This window comes from Narcine bancroftii, chromosome 13, assembly GCF_036971445.1.
Source record: "Narcine bancroftii isolate sNarBan1 chromosome 13, sNarBan1.hap1, whole genome shotgun sequence".
Taxonomy (NCBI): Eukaryota; Metazoa; Chordata; class Chondrichthyes; order Torpediniformes; family Narcinidae; genus Narcine; species Narcine bancroftii.
In genome coordinates, this window is record NC_091481.1 from 26,666,969 (window position 1) to 26,686,482 (window position 19,514).

General features: G+C 35.2%; 1 protein-coding gene across 4 annotated transcripts in view; it reads left to right on the top strand.

Moving 5' to 3' along the window:
• LOC138748603 (kinesin-like protein KIF21A) overlaps positions 1-19,514 on the top strand; it is a 114,418-nt gene that overhangs the window by 30,187 nt on the left and 64,717 nt on the right. For all 4 annotated transcript variants that reach the window (XM_069909076.1, XM_069909073.1, XM_069909075.1 and 1 more), the window contains exons 5-8: positions 10,117-10,251; positions 11,799-11,966; positions 16,311-16,426; positions 18,944-19,139. In XM_069909076.1, the coding sequence (XP_069765177.1) occupies positions 10,117-10,251; positions 11,799-11,966; positions 16,311-16,426; positions 18,944-19,139 (615 nt within the window). The remainder of the gene's footprint in view (positions 1-10,116; positions 10,252-11,798; positions 11,967-16,310; positions 16,427-18,943; positions 19,140-19,514) is intronic.

A 19,514-nucleotide genomic window follows, 5' to 3' on the forward strand; every position in this document is an offset into this window, starting at 1 on the left:
CTGCCATCTTGTTTTTAACAGATTCATGAAAGGTAGTTTTTAAAATAATCAAATTACACAATAGTATATTTTTTAATTAAAAAAAGTAACGAGCAGGATTTTATCCTGTAGCATTTTATCCTTGATATTTTATCTTTTTACCCAATTCTGCAGAATAACAATGTGAAGTCTCTTTAATTCATTGCTGTTTGAACTTTCTGAAAAGCTTTGTGGATCTCAATCCTCAAATTTCTTTTGTTGAATTTGCATGTTATTTCGAAATATTTCACACCATCATGTGGCACACCTTGGAAACCAGTGGAGTACAGAAAGACTGAAGAAATTTTGAGACAATTGTAATTGATGAAACTTGCAAACTCTGCCTGGACAATGATTGATCTTCATGACACAGTCTTTCCCACATAGCATATTTATATGATTGAGAAATGGCAAAAAATTAGTAGCAAGGAGACCCATTTATTCTATCCTGGCAGTGGAAATTGGTGGTTTTGTAAATTGAACAGACACTGCATTCATCTTTGGAATGAGAACAGCATTTGGCTAAATTTTCCAAGTGTTAAATGGTATGGAAGGTTGTGTCATAAATCACATTCTATCTTGCTTAAGCCAGTGTAGGAAGTGAAGGTATTTGTTCATGTTGTTTATTCTCCAGAGATTTGAGGGTAAAGGTTTTGACCAGTTTTAAGGATTTGGAAGACATTTTCTCACTCAAATTAAGATGAATTTTTTAAAGTCACCATGTTTTTGTCCATGTAGATGCCCATATAATTTTTATTGAAGAAACTATCTCAATTAAATATTAATATAATTGATTTTGGTTTCTTTTTCAATTCACTGTGTTGAGATTTAAGTTTTATTTGTGCTCAAAACCGGGAATAGAGAAGAGGATTGCTTAAAATAACATTATCTGTATGCAACTTTAGTAATTCAATGTGAAAGGTGTTGATCAGGACTGAACCAACATCTTTCAGAGAGAATGATCCCCTTTGAAATGTTGAAGAAAAGATTTGTTTCATTGCATTGAGGTAGAGATCCATGTAAATCTACTTTTCCCTGTCCTATTTTTAACAAGAGACACCACTCTTTTCAACGTCTATTATTCACCTTTTTTTGTTCTGGCAGTGTCATCTCTCTATGCATCCAGTTGTATACTTCATTGAAGAAGTTGCATTGGTTTTTTTTTTGAAGACTTTATTTAAAATTTTATAACATGAATACAATAAAGAATTACATTTAAATAAAAATAGAAAAAAAGAATTTAAAAAGGTATGATTACAATATTACATCAGAAAACTACACAAAATAACCCCCCCCCGTTAATTGTAACACAATATTAATAGTCTAACAAAATTAGTCCAACCCTCCCCCCAAAATAAAGAGTGAAGAGTTAATAAAATTGACAATATTATATATGAAAAAAATACCCACTTACAAAAAAAAGAGATAAAATTTAACCTAAAACAATTCTAACAACAACAAAAAATATTGTCAATACTAAAATATCACACTTAAACATATATTTAAATCAAACTTAAATGCATATAATTAGCAAACGGAGTCCACTTTAACTGATAAAAAGACATCTTATCCTGAATTGAAAAAGATGTCCTTTCCATAGTCAAACAAAATTTCATTTCCAAATACCACTTATCTACAGTTAGTATGTTTCTATCTTTCCAAGTAAGTGCTATACATTTCTTAGCCACAACTAAAACTAAATAAATAAATGAAATCTGATAATCCTCTTAACCTAAATCGATTAATGATTGCATGTTCCCTAATAAAAATATATCGGGATCTAATACAAGATGGATATTATATAAACTGTTAAAAACAGATTGAATACCTTTCCAAAACTGTTGCAATCGATCACAAAGCCAAACAGTATGCAAAAAAGTATTGGCTGTCTGATCACATCGAAAACAAGAATCCAACTTGCTAAAACCAAATTTTTTTTAATTTCTCCGGCGTTAAATATAGCTGATGAATAAAATTATAATTAATCATCGCTAGTCTAGCATTAATTAATTTCCGAATACTATTCTGACAAATTTCCATCCAAGCTTCTTCAGCTATTTTATGTCCTAAATCTTTTTCCCATTTCAACTTATCTTTATCCCAGTCTTTTTCACTATTAATTTCTTGTAAAATACAATAAAAATCAGATATATATCCCTTTTTTGAAGAAGTTGCATTGTTCTTAATGTTGGTTTTAACTTGCTCCATAAAATCAGAGTTTTTGCACTTTTCAGATAATGCGTGTTTATGATAATTTTTTTTTAGATGGATAACTTGGTCTGTTTTCCCATCATGCATTTTTTTAAAAAGGCTTCAATGAAAAATACATAAAAGTATTAAACAAAATCTTCCATTTCTGACATGTTGCAGCATGCGACCGAGGAAGATTTCTCATATGCGGTGGACAGCCTCTGATAATAAACCACAAACAATCCATTCTCGAAAGTAAAGTTCACATTTCTACTGCAGATTTATGCCAATCTCTAATTTGCAAGTTTTGAGACCCATTGATGATAATGATCAGTCTAAATGTGACTGAATAGATCTTTAGAAAATTGCAGTTCAGGTGAACAAAATCTCCAGATGCCTCTTGGTAAATTTATCTTACAAATGAAAACATTTGCTCGAAACTGTAGAAAGGTGCAAAAATGGCATCATTTTCCATGGTTTTAATAATTTTTTTGAATTGGTATCCTTTAATTTTTAAACAAAAATCACCTGTACGCTGCTTGTGATCCAAATTTGAACTCAATATCCAACCAAATACTCTTCACCATTTTCAAAGAGATAGTGTATGTCTATCCTCTGCCTCATTCATTGCCAGGGTGAGGGCAAAGTTAACATTGAGGAACAGCATGCATTCCTCCTGGAACCTAATTTTTCTAATTTTAGGTAATGGCCACATCTTTGCAGTTCCACTGTTTCTGTCTTTTCTTTAACTATTCCTGTTTTTCCTTTCCTTTTTTGAATATTTTATTTAAAAAATTTTCCATACATGTAATGAATAAACTTTTACATAGACAAGATATTAAATTTAAAAGTACAATTATTACATGATGGTTTAACCCCACCCTTACCCTCCCCTCCCGCCCTCCTTATACCCCCTCCCTCTGGGGAAAAAATCCCAGAATAAGATATAAATGTAATATAGAGATATATAAAATATAGAAAAAAAGAAAGAGAAAAATAATTTCCTGGATTTCACAAGGATTCGTTTGCACATTGGGGTCCTACAGTATTTGTACAACCATTTTTGGGGAAGAAGATTAACACAGTTCTTAACAGGCCAGAAGTACATTTTTACACATTCACCCCTAAACTTTGCTCCAAATTTGTTAAAAGTTATGATATTTATTTCTTAAATTGTATGTAATTTTCTCTAAAGGAATGCAACTTTGAATTTCTGCATTCCATCTCTCCATACCTAAATGTGGATCTAATTTCCAAATCACTGAAATACACTTCTTTGCCACCACTAATGCTATTTTGATAAATTTCTCTTGATAAAGTGATAATTTTAACTTGGGTCTTGTTCTTTCTCTTCCCCAATAAAAATAAGTCTGGATTTTGTGGAAATATCATACCAGTGATTTGTTCTAAAAATTTCCTGAGTCCACCCAAAAAGACCTTACTTTAGAATATGACCAAGTAGAGTGTGTATATTAAAAAAAGTTCCTATCTCTTCACCACATCTAAAACATTTATCTGATAAATCCAATTTCATTTTATTCAATTTTTGCAGCATTAAATATGATTGATGTAAATAATTATATTAAATTAATCTTCATTACATTCATAATGTTTGTTATACAGTATCGACAATGATCTGACAGTCTTTTCTCATCAATTGTAATATTTAGGTTTGCCTCCCTTTTCTGTCAAGATTTATGAACTCCCTGTTTAATAATGCCTGCTTGTAAATAAAACATACATTGCAGAAATAAATTTCTTAGTATATTCTCTCTTAACATGAAGTTCCAAATCACTACAAGCTTGTAAGAACATTGTTGAACCTAATTTTTCACACAAATATCCGCTAAAATTTAAAAATGATTATATAAAAGAGGTAAATCAATTGGAGGAAGAAAAAATGTTATTGGAAAAAGATCTTCAGAAGCGAAGTTCTGAAGACGAGCATGGGCAACTAATTAATAAATAAAACTATGTTCTATATGTATGTAATGTATTATATTGGAAAAAATGATTATAAGAACTAAATGGGGAGGGGGGGAGACATCACGTGATAACGTAGAGTTATGATGTGAAAATCTGGCTCTCCTAATAAAGTTTTTAACGAAAGTTGAAAAGAAATAAAGAGACATGAATTAAAGTATAAGTACATAACAAGTGACAGAGGACAGACATTAATGTCAGCAAAGAAAGATGAGAATGTCAATGGAACATTAGGAATGTTACAGAAAAAAAAGACAAGATCAAGAAGGGCCAACCTTGCAAATGGATCTGGGCGCTGTGGTAAAGTTTCCTACCAGATCATTGAAGGCTCCAAAAGTGGCCACACAGTGATCTGCAGTGCCACTGTTGTTGCAACTCCAGAGAAATGATGAAGGCGACAATGACGAGCAGCTGCGCACACGCGAAGCTAAGGATATCAACGACATCGCTAAAGAAGGCCGTTTGTTTCAACTGCTGCCTTCTGAAACTTAATATTCATTGCATTTCAATGCAGTGATGGTGAAGAGGGACCAGAACAGATTCAACAGGAAGAAGTAGAGGTTGAACAAGATGAAGGTGAAGATGCAGCTGCTGCCACTGGAGGTACTAAAGTTTAGACCAGATTGGGTGCTCAAAAAGCAAGTCCAAAGCAAGCTCAAGAAGGGAAATAAGATAATCTTCTATCCTGACATTGAGTAGTTTAAAAAAAAAAGGAAAGAATTCAATCCAGTAAAGAATTCTCTTTGGAAGAAAGGTTACAGTTTTATCCTACAATACTCTGTGACTCTTAAGTTCTCTTCAGGGGGCTGAATACATTCTTCACTGATCCTGGAAGCACGCAAGAGTTTGCGGATGGCTTGCTGAATATTCCTCGTGAAGTTGAACAAAGAGCAATACGGTGACCAAGAGTTTGAAATTTTTCAGGACTTGATTGATTTAAGTTATTCTGTCTGTTACAGTGGTTCTCAACCTTTTTCTTTACACTGCCATAGATGTTCTGTGATTAGTAAGGGATTGCTTAAGGTGGTATGTGGGTGGAAAGGAAAAGGCTGAAAACCACTGTTTTAATCGTACCTAATTGATTCGTTATGTACACGGTTTGATAACTCCAAAGAAAATAGCCAATGGCAATTTTTCTCAAGCCAAATATTTCAGTAACAATTGTGTCTAGAGGAGTGATTCTCAAACCTTCCCTTCCCACTCACATAGTAAGCAATCTCTTACTAATTAAGAGCACTTTTGGCAAAGGGATTACCTAACATGGTATGGGAGTGGAAAAAAAAAGGTTGAGAACCCCTGGTCTATTAGATATGAATAAGGTATTAATGATTCTTTGGGGGAGCTGGAGGACAATGGACTGATGTCTGTTGACACGTGTGTTTGTGGCTTTAGCCATTACCCGTAAAGTAGAGGGGAGTAATGTTGCACATTTTAACAACATTTGGTTTTTTTTTTAATCTGTTTTTCTTCTTATTCTTTCTTTCTTATTATTTGGATTGATTAGAGGTAAATGCCTTACAATAAGTTTCAGATAAGAGTAGAAGTGCCAAAGAGTTGAGGGGGAGGTAAAGGGGAGATGTTTCTTAATGGATGATGAAAAATGTATTAATGAATTGATTGTTGAGGGTTTTAAGTTATAATATTAATGGGTTTTTTGCCTTGGCGAGTCTGTTGTCTATCTCATTGTCGATCCTTGCATCTGATGAAATGGTGCAGCCGAGATAGGTAAACTGGTTGACCGTTTTGAGTTTTGTGTGCCCGATGGAGATGTGGGGGGGCTGGTAGTCATGGTGGGGAGCTGGCTGATGGAGGACCTCAGTTTTCTTCAGGCTGACTACACAAAAGAGTCTGGAAAAACAACCAACTGAAAAACCTCACAAAGATAAGCGTATACAGAGTGTGTCATACCCACACTCCTGTTCGGCTCCGAATCATGGGTCCTCTACCGGCACCACCTACGGCTCCTAGAACGCTTCCACCAGCGTTGTCTCCGCTCCATCCTCAACATCCATTGGAGCGCTCACACCCCTAACGTCGAGGTACTCGAGATGGCAGAGGTCGACAGCATCGAGTCCACGCTGCTGAAGATCCAGCTGCGCTGGATGGGTCACGTCTCCAGAATGGAGGACCATCGCCTTCCCAAGATCGTATTATATGGCGAGCTCTCCACTGGCCACCGTGACAGAGGTGCACCAAAGAAAAGGTACAAGGACTGCCTAAAGAAATCTCTTGGTGCCTGCCACATTGACCACCGCCAGTGGGCTGATAACGCCTCAAACCGTGCATCTTGGCGCCTCACAGTTTGGCGGGCAGCAGCCTCCTTTGAAGAAGACCGCAGAGCCCACCTCACTGACAAAAGGCAAAGGAGGAAAAACCCAACACCCAACCCCAACCAACCAATTTTCCCTTGCAACCGCTGCAATCGTGTCTGCCTGTCCCGCATCGGACTGGTCAGCCACAAACGAGCCTGCAGCTGACGTGGACTTTTTACCCCCTCCATAAATCTTCGTCCGCGAAGCCAAGCCAAAGAAAGATTAATGGGTTTAACAGAACTGTCAAGAGGAAAATGGTATTAATGCATTTTTAAAAAAAATGAAAGTAGACATAGCTTTCTTACAGGAGACTCATTTAATTAAAAAAGATCAGAAGTTGAAACGAGATTGGGTAGGACAAGTTGTAGCTTCTTCATTTAATTCAAAAGCTGGAGGTGCTGCTATTTTGATTGATAAGAAACTTCCAATTAAAATTCAAAATGTAATTTCAGACCCAGCAAGAAGATATTATTCAGTTTCATTTTCAGAATATTGGAGACTTATGAAAATATATGCAACTACTGTGGATGACAAAATGGTTTACATTGGAAACCTTTTTGAATTTGGCAAATATATATGAGAATATATTAATTAGTGTAGACTTCAATTTTTGTTTAGATCCAATTTAGATAGGTCTATCAGAGTTATAGAGGGCTAAAGCAACATTATCATTGATGAAAGACTTAAATTTAATAGATGGTTGGAGAAGATTCCAATCGAGAGAAAGAGATTATTCATTTTATTCAAGTTGGTACACTTCTTGCTCTAGGATTGATTTATTTTTGGTATCAACACAGCTTCAAAGCAAAATTCAGTAAGCCAAATATAAAGCAAGAATTTTATCATCATTCTCCTCTATTGATGGCAATAACAATGGTAGAGAAGAATCAGTTTATAGGTGGAGATTTAACACTACTTTATTTAAAAAGGAAGGATTTTTGTGAATTTATTAGAAGACGTAAGATTTTCTTTGAGATTAATTCTAATTCAGTTATGAATACATTAATATTATGGAACATGTGGCCATGTTATAAGTTATACTTCAAAAATTAAGAAGGATTGCCATTGACATAAAATAGACATAATAGACTTAAAATAGACTTACAATGAATAATCAGTTGTTTGATGTTTGGTCTACCAAAAGAATTAAGAAAATAATGGACTGTTTTCAAGAGGGAAATTTAATGATATTTTATGAATTAAAAAATACAATATTTCATTATCAAATTAAGGTGTTTTTATGTTATAAATGAGGTCCAATAATGTTATTGCATGAAAGGAGTGAAATAGAAATTTTAATTAGTAATCCGTTTTTTAAAAAAAATTCATTTCAGCTATGTATGATTTATTGTAAAAAGAAATATGAAAATAAGGAATTCATAGATCTAGGCAGAGATGGGAAATGGATTTAAATATTAATATTAGGGAGAAAAAATGGTCAGAACGATATGATAGTATGACAAATACAATAAATGTTATATAGATTAGTACAATATAATCTTTTAATAATCTGTATCTTACCCCACAGAAATTACATAGGCTGCAATCAGATTTATCAGATAAATATTTTTAGGTGTGATCAGTAGATAGGTACTTTTACACACTCATTTGGTCATGTTCTAAATTAAAACGGTTTTGGATGGAATTGGGAGTATTTTTAGAACTGGTTACAAGAGTTAAATTCCCTCAAGATCCTATGTTCTTTTTATTAGGTAATGTATCAGGAATAAGACCAAAAATGAAATTTAATTTGTTTCAAAAACAATTTGTGAAAATTGCATTAGCAGTTGCAAGAAAATGTATAGCAGTAACATGGAAATCAGATACATATTTGGGATTGGATAGATAGCATGCTGAAATTTTAGTTGTACATCTCTCGAGAAAATTACATATAATTTAAGGAATAAATATGGTTCCTTCTTGAAGATTTGGTGCCCATATTTACAAATTGTAGGTATTAATTTATAAAAGGCATCACCAAGACCTCTGAGAACCTTATCAGCTCCTTGGAGTTAATTGATATATGGTTTGTCAAGGTATAATTTCATTAAAACGATGGGAATTTTAATAACAAGGTTCTTATCTTTAATTCTAACCTTTCTTTAATTTTCTATCTTTCAGTTATTACTTTCTTTTCTGGGATTATTATTTGGGGCGATGGTGTGGGAGGGCGATGGGTAGGTTTATTTTTTTAAAAAGCATGTATTTTAGTTATGTGGTATATGATTGATATATGTTGTACTTGTATTATTACATGTATGGAATTTAAATTAAAAAAAAGAACTAAAGAGATACTATAAATTAGGTGAATGAGCACATAAAGTATTTGCTTGGCAATTGAAATATGAACTGGCTTCAAGAACGCTTAACAGTTAAAAATGATTTGAATGTGATCAGTAATGAACCTCGAGAAATAAATGAAACTTTTATTCTAAACTATATAGATCAGAGTCTTTAAAAGATGAAATAAAATAGATACCTATTTATCGAAGATAAGTTTACCTAGATTAAATATGGAAGAACAAACAGAATTGAGTGTACATTTTACCTAATTAGAGGTAAAAGGGACAATAAGTTCATTACAAAGTAATAAATACCTGGGTGAAAAGGGTTTACCATCTGAATTTTTTAAGGTATTTAAAGACATATTGATTCCTATTTTTATGGAAATGTTACATCAAACATCAATGAGTCGTACTCTTCCAGATTAATTTTCAACAGCAGCAATTATTGTGATACCAATAAAAAGAGATCCTTGAAAACTTTCTTTGTATAGACCTATCCCACTATTAAATGCAGATGGTAAAATATTGGCTAAAATAATTTAGAATTACTAAATTATTTCCTAAATTAATAAACATGAATCAGTCAGGATTTATGAAAATGAAACAATGTGGCTAGGTTAATTATTATCATACCCACAGCACAATAAAAGGAAAGATTTGAGTGTTGTAGTGGCCCTAGATGGAGAAAAAGCATTTGATAGATTGGAGTGGGTCTTTTTGTTTAAAGTGCTACAAAAATTTGGGTTTGGCTAAACTGTTCTTCCTTTTCTCCTCCCTTTTCTATCTCTCCTATCTTCTGACTAATATCCTATCACATCTTTGACTCTCCCTAGCTTCTATCCCTCTTTCCACTTCAATCTCAATAAAGGAATGAGCCCTAAATGTTGACTGACTATTTCAACGCATGGATGCTCCTTGACTTGTTGAATTTCTCAAACATATTTGTTTGCCCAGTATTTTGTTCACAAAAGATGTATTTTGCTCACAAAAGATGTATTTTGCTCACAAAAGATGTAGGTTTATTCATTAAAAAAAAAGTAACATTAACAAATGATTCAAAATCATCTCTTTGGTGAGCTTTCAATATATAAATTCCTTGCAAGCAATGGCTATTTCAAGTTATTGTTAAATCAGTGCTAACTCTGTCTCCAATTTTTATTCATTAATTAGGTTGTCATTGTTGAGTGAACTAGAAAGAGCTGTCATGAAAGTCAGTAATATTTCTTAATTACAAATATAAATCAATTATTGCTTTCATAAAGCAACCATTATGAGAAAAACTGAATACATCGTTTACAGGTTGGTCAGCTATCTTGTTTATTTTGCAGATGTTGCAGTGTCTTAAACTGGGAGCTCTGTCTCGTACAACTGGCAGCACACAGATGAATGTTCAGAGTTCTCGCTCTCATGCTATTTTTACGATACATATCTGTCAGATGCGTTTCTGCACCAAATTTGATAATGTAAGGTTCCAAAATTTGGTATTTATGTTGTTAATATTATTAAGTAGTAATATGTTGCTGTTTCAGATCAGATTTATTGTTCCTCCAAATTTGGCTTCACTTTAATGTCACAGTTTGAAGTTTTGCAACCTGCTGAAGGATCAAGGCCTAACACTCTGCTTATCCTTTACTTCCATTGGATGCTGAGTGACCTACTGATTTTCTCCAGCACTTTTGTGTATCGTACTCAACTCCAGCACCTCAGACTTTATTTTACTTGTTTCTTGGAAGATTGGATTTGAGGTTTTTTGAAAATTGTATTTTTCAAGTTTTTGGTGTAGACTAAATTAAATTCACTATTTTACCTTGTCTACCTTTGAACATGGAAATGCTACAACAAATTCAGTTTTTAAATTAAAATGGGTGTTTGGAACTTAATTACATAAATGTTTTTATGAGAATTGCATATTCATAGATTGGGAAAATATAGAATTATTTTTGTTTCTTGAAGGCAGATAGGAAAGATATTTGAAAAAACAAAAATATCCCATGGATGTTGTATATCTGAAATGACAAAAATCTGTGGAAAGAGAAATGGCATTTACATGTCAAGCCAAAGAGCCTTAGTCAGTAGGCCTTTCATGTGGAGGGAAAAATATAAAATTACTTTTCATGGAGCAGCCCTGAAAGGCTGCTCTTGCATTGCATTCATGTTGAACGGCACCTCATAGCGTCCTCCGGAGCTGATGGAGGCTGGGTGACTGGTGCCGTAGTACCACCCACTGAGTCGACGTTATTCATATGTGCTGAATTGTTGGCATTTTAAAAATACCACTCCTGTGTCTCAGGCAGACGACGAGAATCTCCGCCTTTACAGTCAGTCTTTTTGACTGTATGAAAGGATCTAGAGTTGCAAAAGCAAGGTAGCACGTTAGTCTTGAAGTGGGGGAAGGGATGAACAGATCAAATAGAATACTTCTGATGGATGAGTTGTGGATTACCAGGCTGGTTCTATTTATGCAGATCTCTGGTTTATAGATTAATTAGGGCAATTAGAGAAAGATAAAATAAAAGAATTTTTAAAAAACTGTGCAAAACAAGTCAGAGCCTTGTGAAGAATGGAGTCATGAAGGCCATAATATGCCTAACATGACAAAAAATACTTTCCCCTTTTATGAAATAATTGGGAGCAATTAAAATAGAATCTGCACAGAGCTATTTAAAATATTTGTTTAATGATGTAAGATTGAGCCAAAGATCTTAAGAAAATTATAATTTTCAAATGGAAGTTCCTTGTTTCTTGATTTAAAAAAAACTCTCGCACTCTCTCACGTACTATTAATTTGGGTTTGTTGAATGGAAGGGTTATTAATTTTGTGACTCAAATGTACTCCAAACGAGCTTGTTGAAAATATACAATCCGGTTCATACCTGTAAACTTAAAATACTGAATTCAGGGCAACTTCGACTGTTCACTTTAAACTTCTAATTCTGTGACATTTCCACATAATTTTCAAATAAATTGACACATTTAATACTTGTATAAAATTGCTGTTATTTTAATTCAGGATGAAATACTGGATAACAGAGTAATTAGTGAATCTAGAGAAATGAATGAATTTGAAACCCTCACGGCCAAGTTCCATTTTGTTGACCTCGCAGGGTCAGAGAGACTGAAGCGTACAGGAGCAACTGGAGAGCGAGCAAAAGAAGGAATTTCAATTAATTGTGGTCTAGTAAGTACATGTTGAATTGTGCTGTCATAAATAGTAGTTAGATTTAGTCACAGTATGGAGAATTTTGTTGCAAGCTTGAATGACTATATTTCCTTGTGCACAATTTGTACATATCTTATACAATAGTTAAACAACAATAATAAAACATCATCTGGATAATAAGAACAGAAGAAATAGGAGTAGGAGCAGACCATCTGGCCTTTCGAGCCTGCTTTGCCATTTAACAATTGGGGTTATGGGGAACCTTTCGAATCCTGTAACCCTTATTTCCCCTATTCTTCAAAAATCAAGGGTTGCCTTTACTGCTTTTTTTGACAGAGAATTCCACAGATTTGCTCATCTCTAAAAGAAGCAGTTCCTCCTTATATCTGTTATTCATTTCACCCATATCTTGAGGCTATGTCCCTGACCTCTAGACTAACTGCCAATGGGGGAGGGGGGTTGGGGGTTGGGGGTGGGGGGGACTTTCTGCTTCTATCTTGTCTATTGATTTCATAATTTAATATTTCCATAAAATGTCCCCCCTCCTTCTGAACTCCAATGAGTTTTGCTCCAGGCTATTCAGTCTCTCCTCGTTCAATAACCCCTTAATTGCTGGTCTTAACTGGTGAGCTTCCTCTGCGTAGACTCCAAAGCCAGTATATTCTATCTGAAGTTCGGAAACCAGAACGGTGCACAGTCCACAAGGTGAGAGAACAAGAGAGACTGGTACTGGATTATGCAAACTATGTCCTACAAACTGAATGCCCCTTCTTAAACTGAAGGTAATTTAAAATGAAGTCCTCTCATGTGAGCTAGAAATAAACCAGACAAAAACTCAGAAATCGAATTGAGATGAGAGGAGAGCTGTTGTACTGAGGGGCATTAGAGTTCAAGTCCATGCCTTGCTGAAAGTGGAGACACAGCTGAATAGGATAATGAAGCTATTTGTTATGTTTGCCTTCATAGATCAGGCATTGAGTACAATAATTTGGGATTTTATGTTTCAGCATTACAAAGCACGAGTTGGTACACATTTAGAGTAATTTGTACTCTTTTAGATGCCACATTCAGGAAGGATGTGGAAAGAATAGAGCAAGGGCAAAAGAGAATCACCATGATGTGGCTGAAATGGAGAATTGCATTTGTGAGGAGAAATGGGATTGGCTGGTTTTATGCTGAGGGGTTATCCTACTGAGGTTTATAAAATATGAGGAGCATGGATAGGATAAACAAGCAGTCAAGTTTTACCAGTTCAGTGGGAGTCTAAAACTAGAAGGCACAGGTTTCAGGTAAGAGGAGAGATTTTTATTGGAGATTTTTCACATGGTGGCAGTTATTTGGAATGAACTGCCAGAGATGGTGGTGGAGGAAAATACTCAGATAGGAGGGGTAAGGGCTCAAGGCAGGCAAATGAAATTAGCAGAGATGGATATCAGAGTCTGCCTGTTTCTGTGATTCTATAAGTAGAAGATACAGCACATGAGGGAGCAAATTGTCTCAGTTGAACTGACAAAATCATTCTGATTTGAGCTCTGTTGTGTCAACCTTAGTGAATGCATAATCAAAGTTGAGATTTATTGTCAAAAGTTGTGTCGTGGTAATGGTTGAGAGAGCCAGAGTTGGCAGACTACTTTGGATGTGTAAACCGAATGCATGCTTTGGTCCATCACTTGAGAACCCTACACAAGATCAACATTAGCATACCTTGAGGCTGGTCCCGATTTCTGAGCAGATCATGGTAAACATTTATTGTGGAGACTCATCTCCAGTATCATGTCCTGATGATGTATTCTGAAATGGTATACTATGCTCTGCATTTGGCTGTCTGATGGCAGCTTCTGTGTAGACCAGCAAGCTTCTGCCAGGGACTGAAGAGAGAAAACCCTGAAAAGGTTTAAGATACTGTAGCATTAAAAAGAAGAATATTAATTCTCAATGGTAAATAGTATAAATCTGTGTTGAAAGGTCTCATTGGTACTAAATACTCAAACCGAATAGATTTGTAGCAAACAATTTCCATATTTGTTAATAAGGAATGAATGCACCATTTGTTTTCTATTGCTCCAAACAGAAGCCACTTTTACTAAGTAAGTTCACTTTTAGCATTGTGTTGAGGACTGAATACAAGTCGCTACAAATTATTGAAATGATCTGGAATGTGAGTAAAATGATTGGAATTATTGCTTAGGAAGGATGTTGAAAGCAAATATTTTGTGATCCTTTGAGGCAGGAATTGATGTGGTTTGTGAAGGTTAAATTTTCTAATTTTCTGTATGTCACTTACTGCTTTATTATGTGGAAAATGGTTGGTTTGCATCCTGTTCATCTGAATTTCAAATTGCTTAAAATTCTAATTTTCTGAAGAACTGTGCCCTCTGTTGGCCTGTACACTTATTTCTGGTAAAATTTAGTTCTCATGGTACAGGATGTATTTTTAATGTGAAATGCAACATCAGAAGACCATCTAAAATCATTTTTTTTTCCCCATAAATTATTTTAATTTATAAACTTTTTTTTAGATATTCACCTTTTGGCCCACGAGCTCATGCTACCCAATTGACTTCCAACCCTGGTATATTTTGAATGATGAGAGGAAACCCACACCGACACAGGGAGAATATACAAACTCCTTACAGATAGCGCCAGTTTTGAACTCCAGTCGCTGGCACTGAAACAATGTTGTACTTGGCGCTATGCTAACTGTGCCATCCAATTTAACAATGTCATTTAAGAAATATTGTAGGATGGGTTGTTCTACCAGAAGGAAATGAAGCAAAATGAGGAGTGAAGAGGATTGGATCAGGGAATAATTATTAATCAGAATGGATTAAGTCTGAATAGTTGTCTGTGCAAAGGAGAATGACTGGAATGGTTGCGAATGAGCAGGCAAGAAGAATGAGCTGAGCCTATCCAGAGCTGAAAGGTAACAAAGTCTTGGAAGGTCAACATCCAAGGAAATGGGGATAAACCTTTTGATTAAAAAATGAAATTAGCAAGGAGAGTGGAGACCCAAGGAACATTTTGTAAACAGGAGTACAGAGATTATGGGTATAATATTGAATCAACTACAAGTTACCTGCTGGGTGATCTATATACAGATCCATAAGCGGAGCTTGAAAAAATTGCCTGCCATCCAGAATTAGTAAGCTAGTGATGACAAGGAAGGCTTGCCAGCAGCTATACTTTGTGAGGGGTCTGAGGAGATTCAGTATGTCACTGAAGACTTGTAAATTTCTACAGATGTACCGTAGAGAGCATACTGGCTGTTGCATGAAGGCACTAAGTCTCAGGACAAGAATAAACTCCAGAGGGTTGTTAACTTGGCCTGTGGCATCACAGGCACCAGACTTCACTCCATCGAGGAAATTTACATGAGCAGGTGTCTTATAAAAGCAGCCTGTATTGTCATGACCCCCACCACCTAGGCCATGCTCTCTTCACTCTGCTACCATTGGGGAAAAAGGTACAAGATCCTAAAGACAAGCACTCAGCAGCACAAGGATAACTTCTTCCCCGCTGCCATCAGATGCCTGAATAATCAATGAACCAAAGACTCTGCCTTACTTTTCGTGCACTACTATTTAATTTTTTTAATAGTAATGTTGTAAGATGGTTATAATATGAATTTCACACTATGACGCTGCCACAAAACATCGAATTTCATGATTTGTTCATGACAATAAATTCTGATTCTAATTAAATGTAAATGAAATGGTGATCAATTAAATGTGCACAGTATTCAAGATTTAAAACAAATGTAGACAGGTGAGACCTTGAGGCAAGAGCACGTCAAGCAAAATCTTTAAATTATAATAAGCAATAGATTTGTGAGCAAGCTACTATTTGGCACTAAGGATTACTTAAAGTTAAACTTTCTTTAATGTTATTGGCTGTGGAACTGGGTATTTTTTCCACCTTTTCTAAGAGTGTAAAATATTTTCTGTGGGCTTAATTGGACAGAAGGAAGTTGGCTAAATACTTCTGTTTGGGATGACACCAACAGGAAATGGTTGTGAATATTGCATTGTGGTTTTCATTTTGGTAGTGTTCATATTTCTAAAATGCAGCTGGAAATTATGATCTATTGTCTTGGTGTTTGTGCTATTTTTGTGGTTAGAGAATCCTTGTGTTCACTGAAATTTGGCAGGTTTCAGTACTTGTATGCTCAATTTAGTTAAGCTTACAGTAATAGACCTGACAATGTGGTTTTGTATACCAAAAGTATGCTTATTTCGATTGCCAGTCATACAATTACTTTTGAAAATGTTCACAGCAAACCAAAATAATTCTTGGATTAAAAATGAACCAATGGATAATTTTGTAAAAAGCATTAATGATTTTCCTGTAAAAATTGCTTTCCAGCTGGCCCTTGGAAATGTCATTAGTGCACTTGGCGATAAAAGTAAACGAGTAACTCATGTGCCTTATAGAGACTCAAAATTAACCCGATTGCTTCAAGATTCTTTGGGGGGTAATAGGTAGGTATTTACAGTAGATTGATTAGATCATATTGGAAGTTTTTATAAGGTGATCTTTTTGTTTGTGCCTCTCTTGGCTGTATCTTTTATGATGGGGTGGCGGGGGTGGGTGGGGGGGGGGGGGAGGAGGTGAGTGTGGTGGGGAATGGAAAGGTTGTGTTTTTACATTGCTGAAATTGAAGGAAAATTAGTTTTGAAAGTGGGATTCTTGCTCCTATCAACTTTAATCACTCCCACAACTTTTTTCCATATGCTTGAGCTTATAAACCAAACATCATTGGAATTAACTTTTGTTTCCTGGGCTATTCTCAAGACCTCATATTCTTTAAAAAAAATCCACTCATGTTAATGCATACTCAATTGCACATTATAAGCTGTGAAATTTGTCCAGAGGATAGGTATTGCTTTTCTTTGGTGAAACATTTTTGGAGACCATAGGGCATCCTGTTGGTTCCCACTGCACAAAAGACCACGATGAACCTTTAAGAAATTGACATATTTCAGAAAATAACAGCATCACTTTTTTTTTCCAAGAAAAGGAAGTTTTGGGGAAAGAAAAGACATTCAATCTTGTGCTTTCAAGAGGTTTAGGCTGGATTTCTATATTGTTTTCTCCTATGAAGAATAAGCCATTTAGTGTGGTGTGGTACAAGGGTAAAAAAAATACAATTTAATGGTACATGCTGCTCATGCTCATCTGAGAAGATTAATGTTCAGTTAACTGTTTTGCAAAAGCCAGTCAAATTTTTAAAATTTTCAGTCAAGTAAAACCTGAATATTAGGATTATCTTAAGCCAAGAAGAAGTATTTATATATTGCTGGAAAATTGGAAGGCAGATGAAATTCTGAAACGTGTGCTTTTTCAAACTGGATATTCAGAGCACTTTTAAAATTATAAATGATCATATTTTGAATGGTATTGGAGCAGAGTGGAATACAGTGACTCAAGATGCACAGAAATGGTGCAACCCAAGAGAAAAGAATGAATAAAAGGTGATTGCTGTAAGCAGTATCTCAGGGAAATGAGGATTCTGGAGTCCCTGAACCCAAGCAGTGCGTTATATTTGCTTTATTTGTGATGACAAACAAAATGGATTAATGCAAAGCATTTAGTGGTCTGTCAACTAATGTCAGTTTTGGCCCAATGGATTCCCTGATTTACAAGGTTTTAGAATAGGTTCCATTTTGGTGTCAAATAACTTAAGGTGCTATAATGAGTGAAGGGGCTGGGGTGGTGGGGAGAGGTTGAGAACCACGGCTGCAGACTGAATTGTTACTGAAATAGTTTGCTTGAGAAAAATGGTCATTGGTCCATTTCCTTTGGAGTTATGAAACTGTGCACATAACGAGTCAATGAGGTACGATTAAGACAGTGGTTTTCAAACCTTTTTCTTTCTACTCACATACCACCTTATTAATCACAGCACCTATGGCATAGGAATTACATAAAGTGGGATGCGAGTAGAGGAGAAAGTTTGGGAAACCCCGCTTTAGGGACATCCTTGCAGGTAAATTAATCAGAACCGATGACCATCCATACCGAAAGCTGTTGACAAGTTATCAAGTGGGAAGGAGAGGTCACATTTGGTGTGGTGAGTCTTAGCATTCCTCATCTTTTTAATTTGCATCTGTTAGGAGTTCATTGATGGTAAGAAAGGGACAAGGGTGTTTTCTTCCATTATTCCTTGGTATCAATAATGGCTCCTTTCTCCCAAGTCCATGATAGCTGGATCATAGAAATCGCTATGGATTAGATTTTTTCTTTGAAATGATTGAGACGTAGATACCAATACCATCACTTGCTTTGAGGATGTTACAAGAACTCTATTGTGTCTTTTAAATTAATGGTATAGTTTAAAAAAAAATTCCTCTGTTCCAACTGTATATTTGGGGGAGGGGGGAATCAAAATTGTAGACTGAGTCTTCAGTATTGCAGTCAGTGATATCATCTCTTTATTCCCAACGCCAACCTAGCATTATAATTTTACTCAGGAAAAAAATAGGAATACTCAACACTTTAAAGAGAACTATCTTGAGATAGAAAACGTACATTCCATGAAATAGCTAAATAAAAGTGCTTGATAAATAAAAATGTGCTGATAATACTAGCAAAAATGATGTACAAAAATGCTGCCAAATAGTGACATGAGGGGAAATAATTTCCCTGCATCTTTTCTTCCCATATTATTTAGCTGGATGGGGTTTGCGTAAGCTCTGACTAATATGTGATGTAAACTCACTTGGATCCTGCTGGTATTCTGTGTTGCAAAGTTCTCTCAATTCGGTTGAAAGTAAAAGAATATGTAACCATTGTAGATATTTAGTCAGTGGAAGTTTTTAATCTTTTAACACAATAACCGTGATAAAGTGCTAGTAATGTGATTGGTATACGGATTGGTATTGCTCAACTTATTGCATGATTTTATTCTTAACTGGGCATCTAAACTTGTGTTTTCAAAAATTCTGCATGTGTTAACTGAGATGTACATCTATAGTAAACTCATTTTACTTTTGCAGCCAGACAGTTATGATCGCTTGCGTTGGTCCATCAGATCGTGATTTCATGGAAACTTTGAACACACTGAAGTACGCAAATCGTGCACGAAACATCAAAAATAAAGTGATGGTTAATCAGGACAGAGCTAGTCAGCAAATCAATGCACTCCGTAATGAAATAGCACGCCTCCAGATGGAACTGACAGAGTACAAGACGGTAAGCAAATTTTGAGAAAACTGGAAGGGATATGAATTTTCTGATGAACTTGTGTGGTGAGTTGGATAATTTATTTGTGATCATGTGGGATTTGTACCACATAGTGCAATGATTCTGCTTAGTTTAAACTTCTGACATAAATTGTGGCATCATCTTATTTTCAGATCTCAAAATATTCCTGCAGTTTAGATCATTTCGGCTGACTTTCAAAATAAAGTTCTCGCAATCCTCACTCTTAGCATGTTGGTGCCAAACTGGTGAATTTTCCTGACTATTGCTAATAATGCTCCAAAGCTACTTCTTTAAATGTTAGACAGTAAAGCAGCATAAGCGGTCTCTAAGCAGCAACAGGGTTTCATTTTTGAAACAATCTGC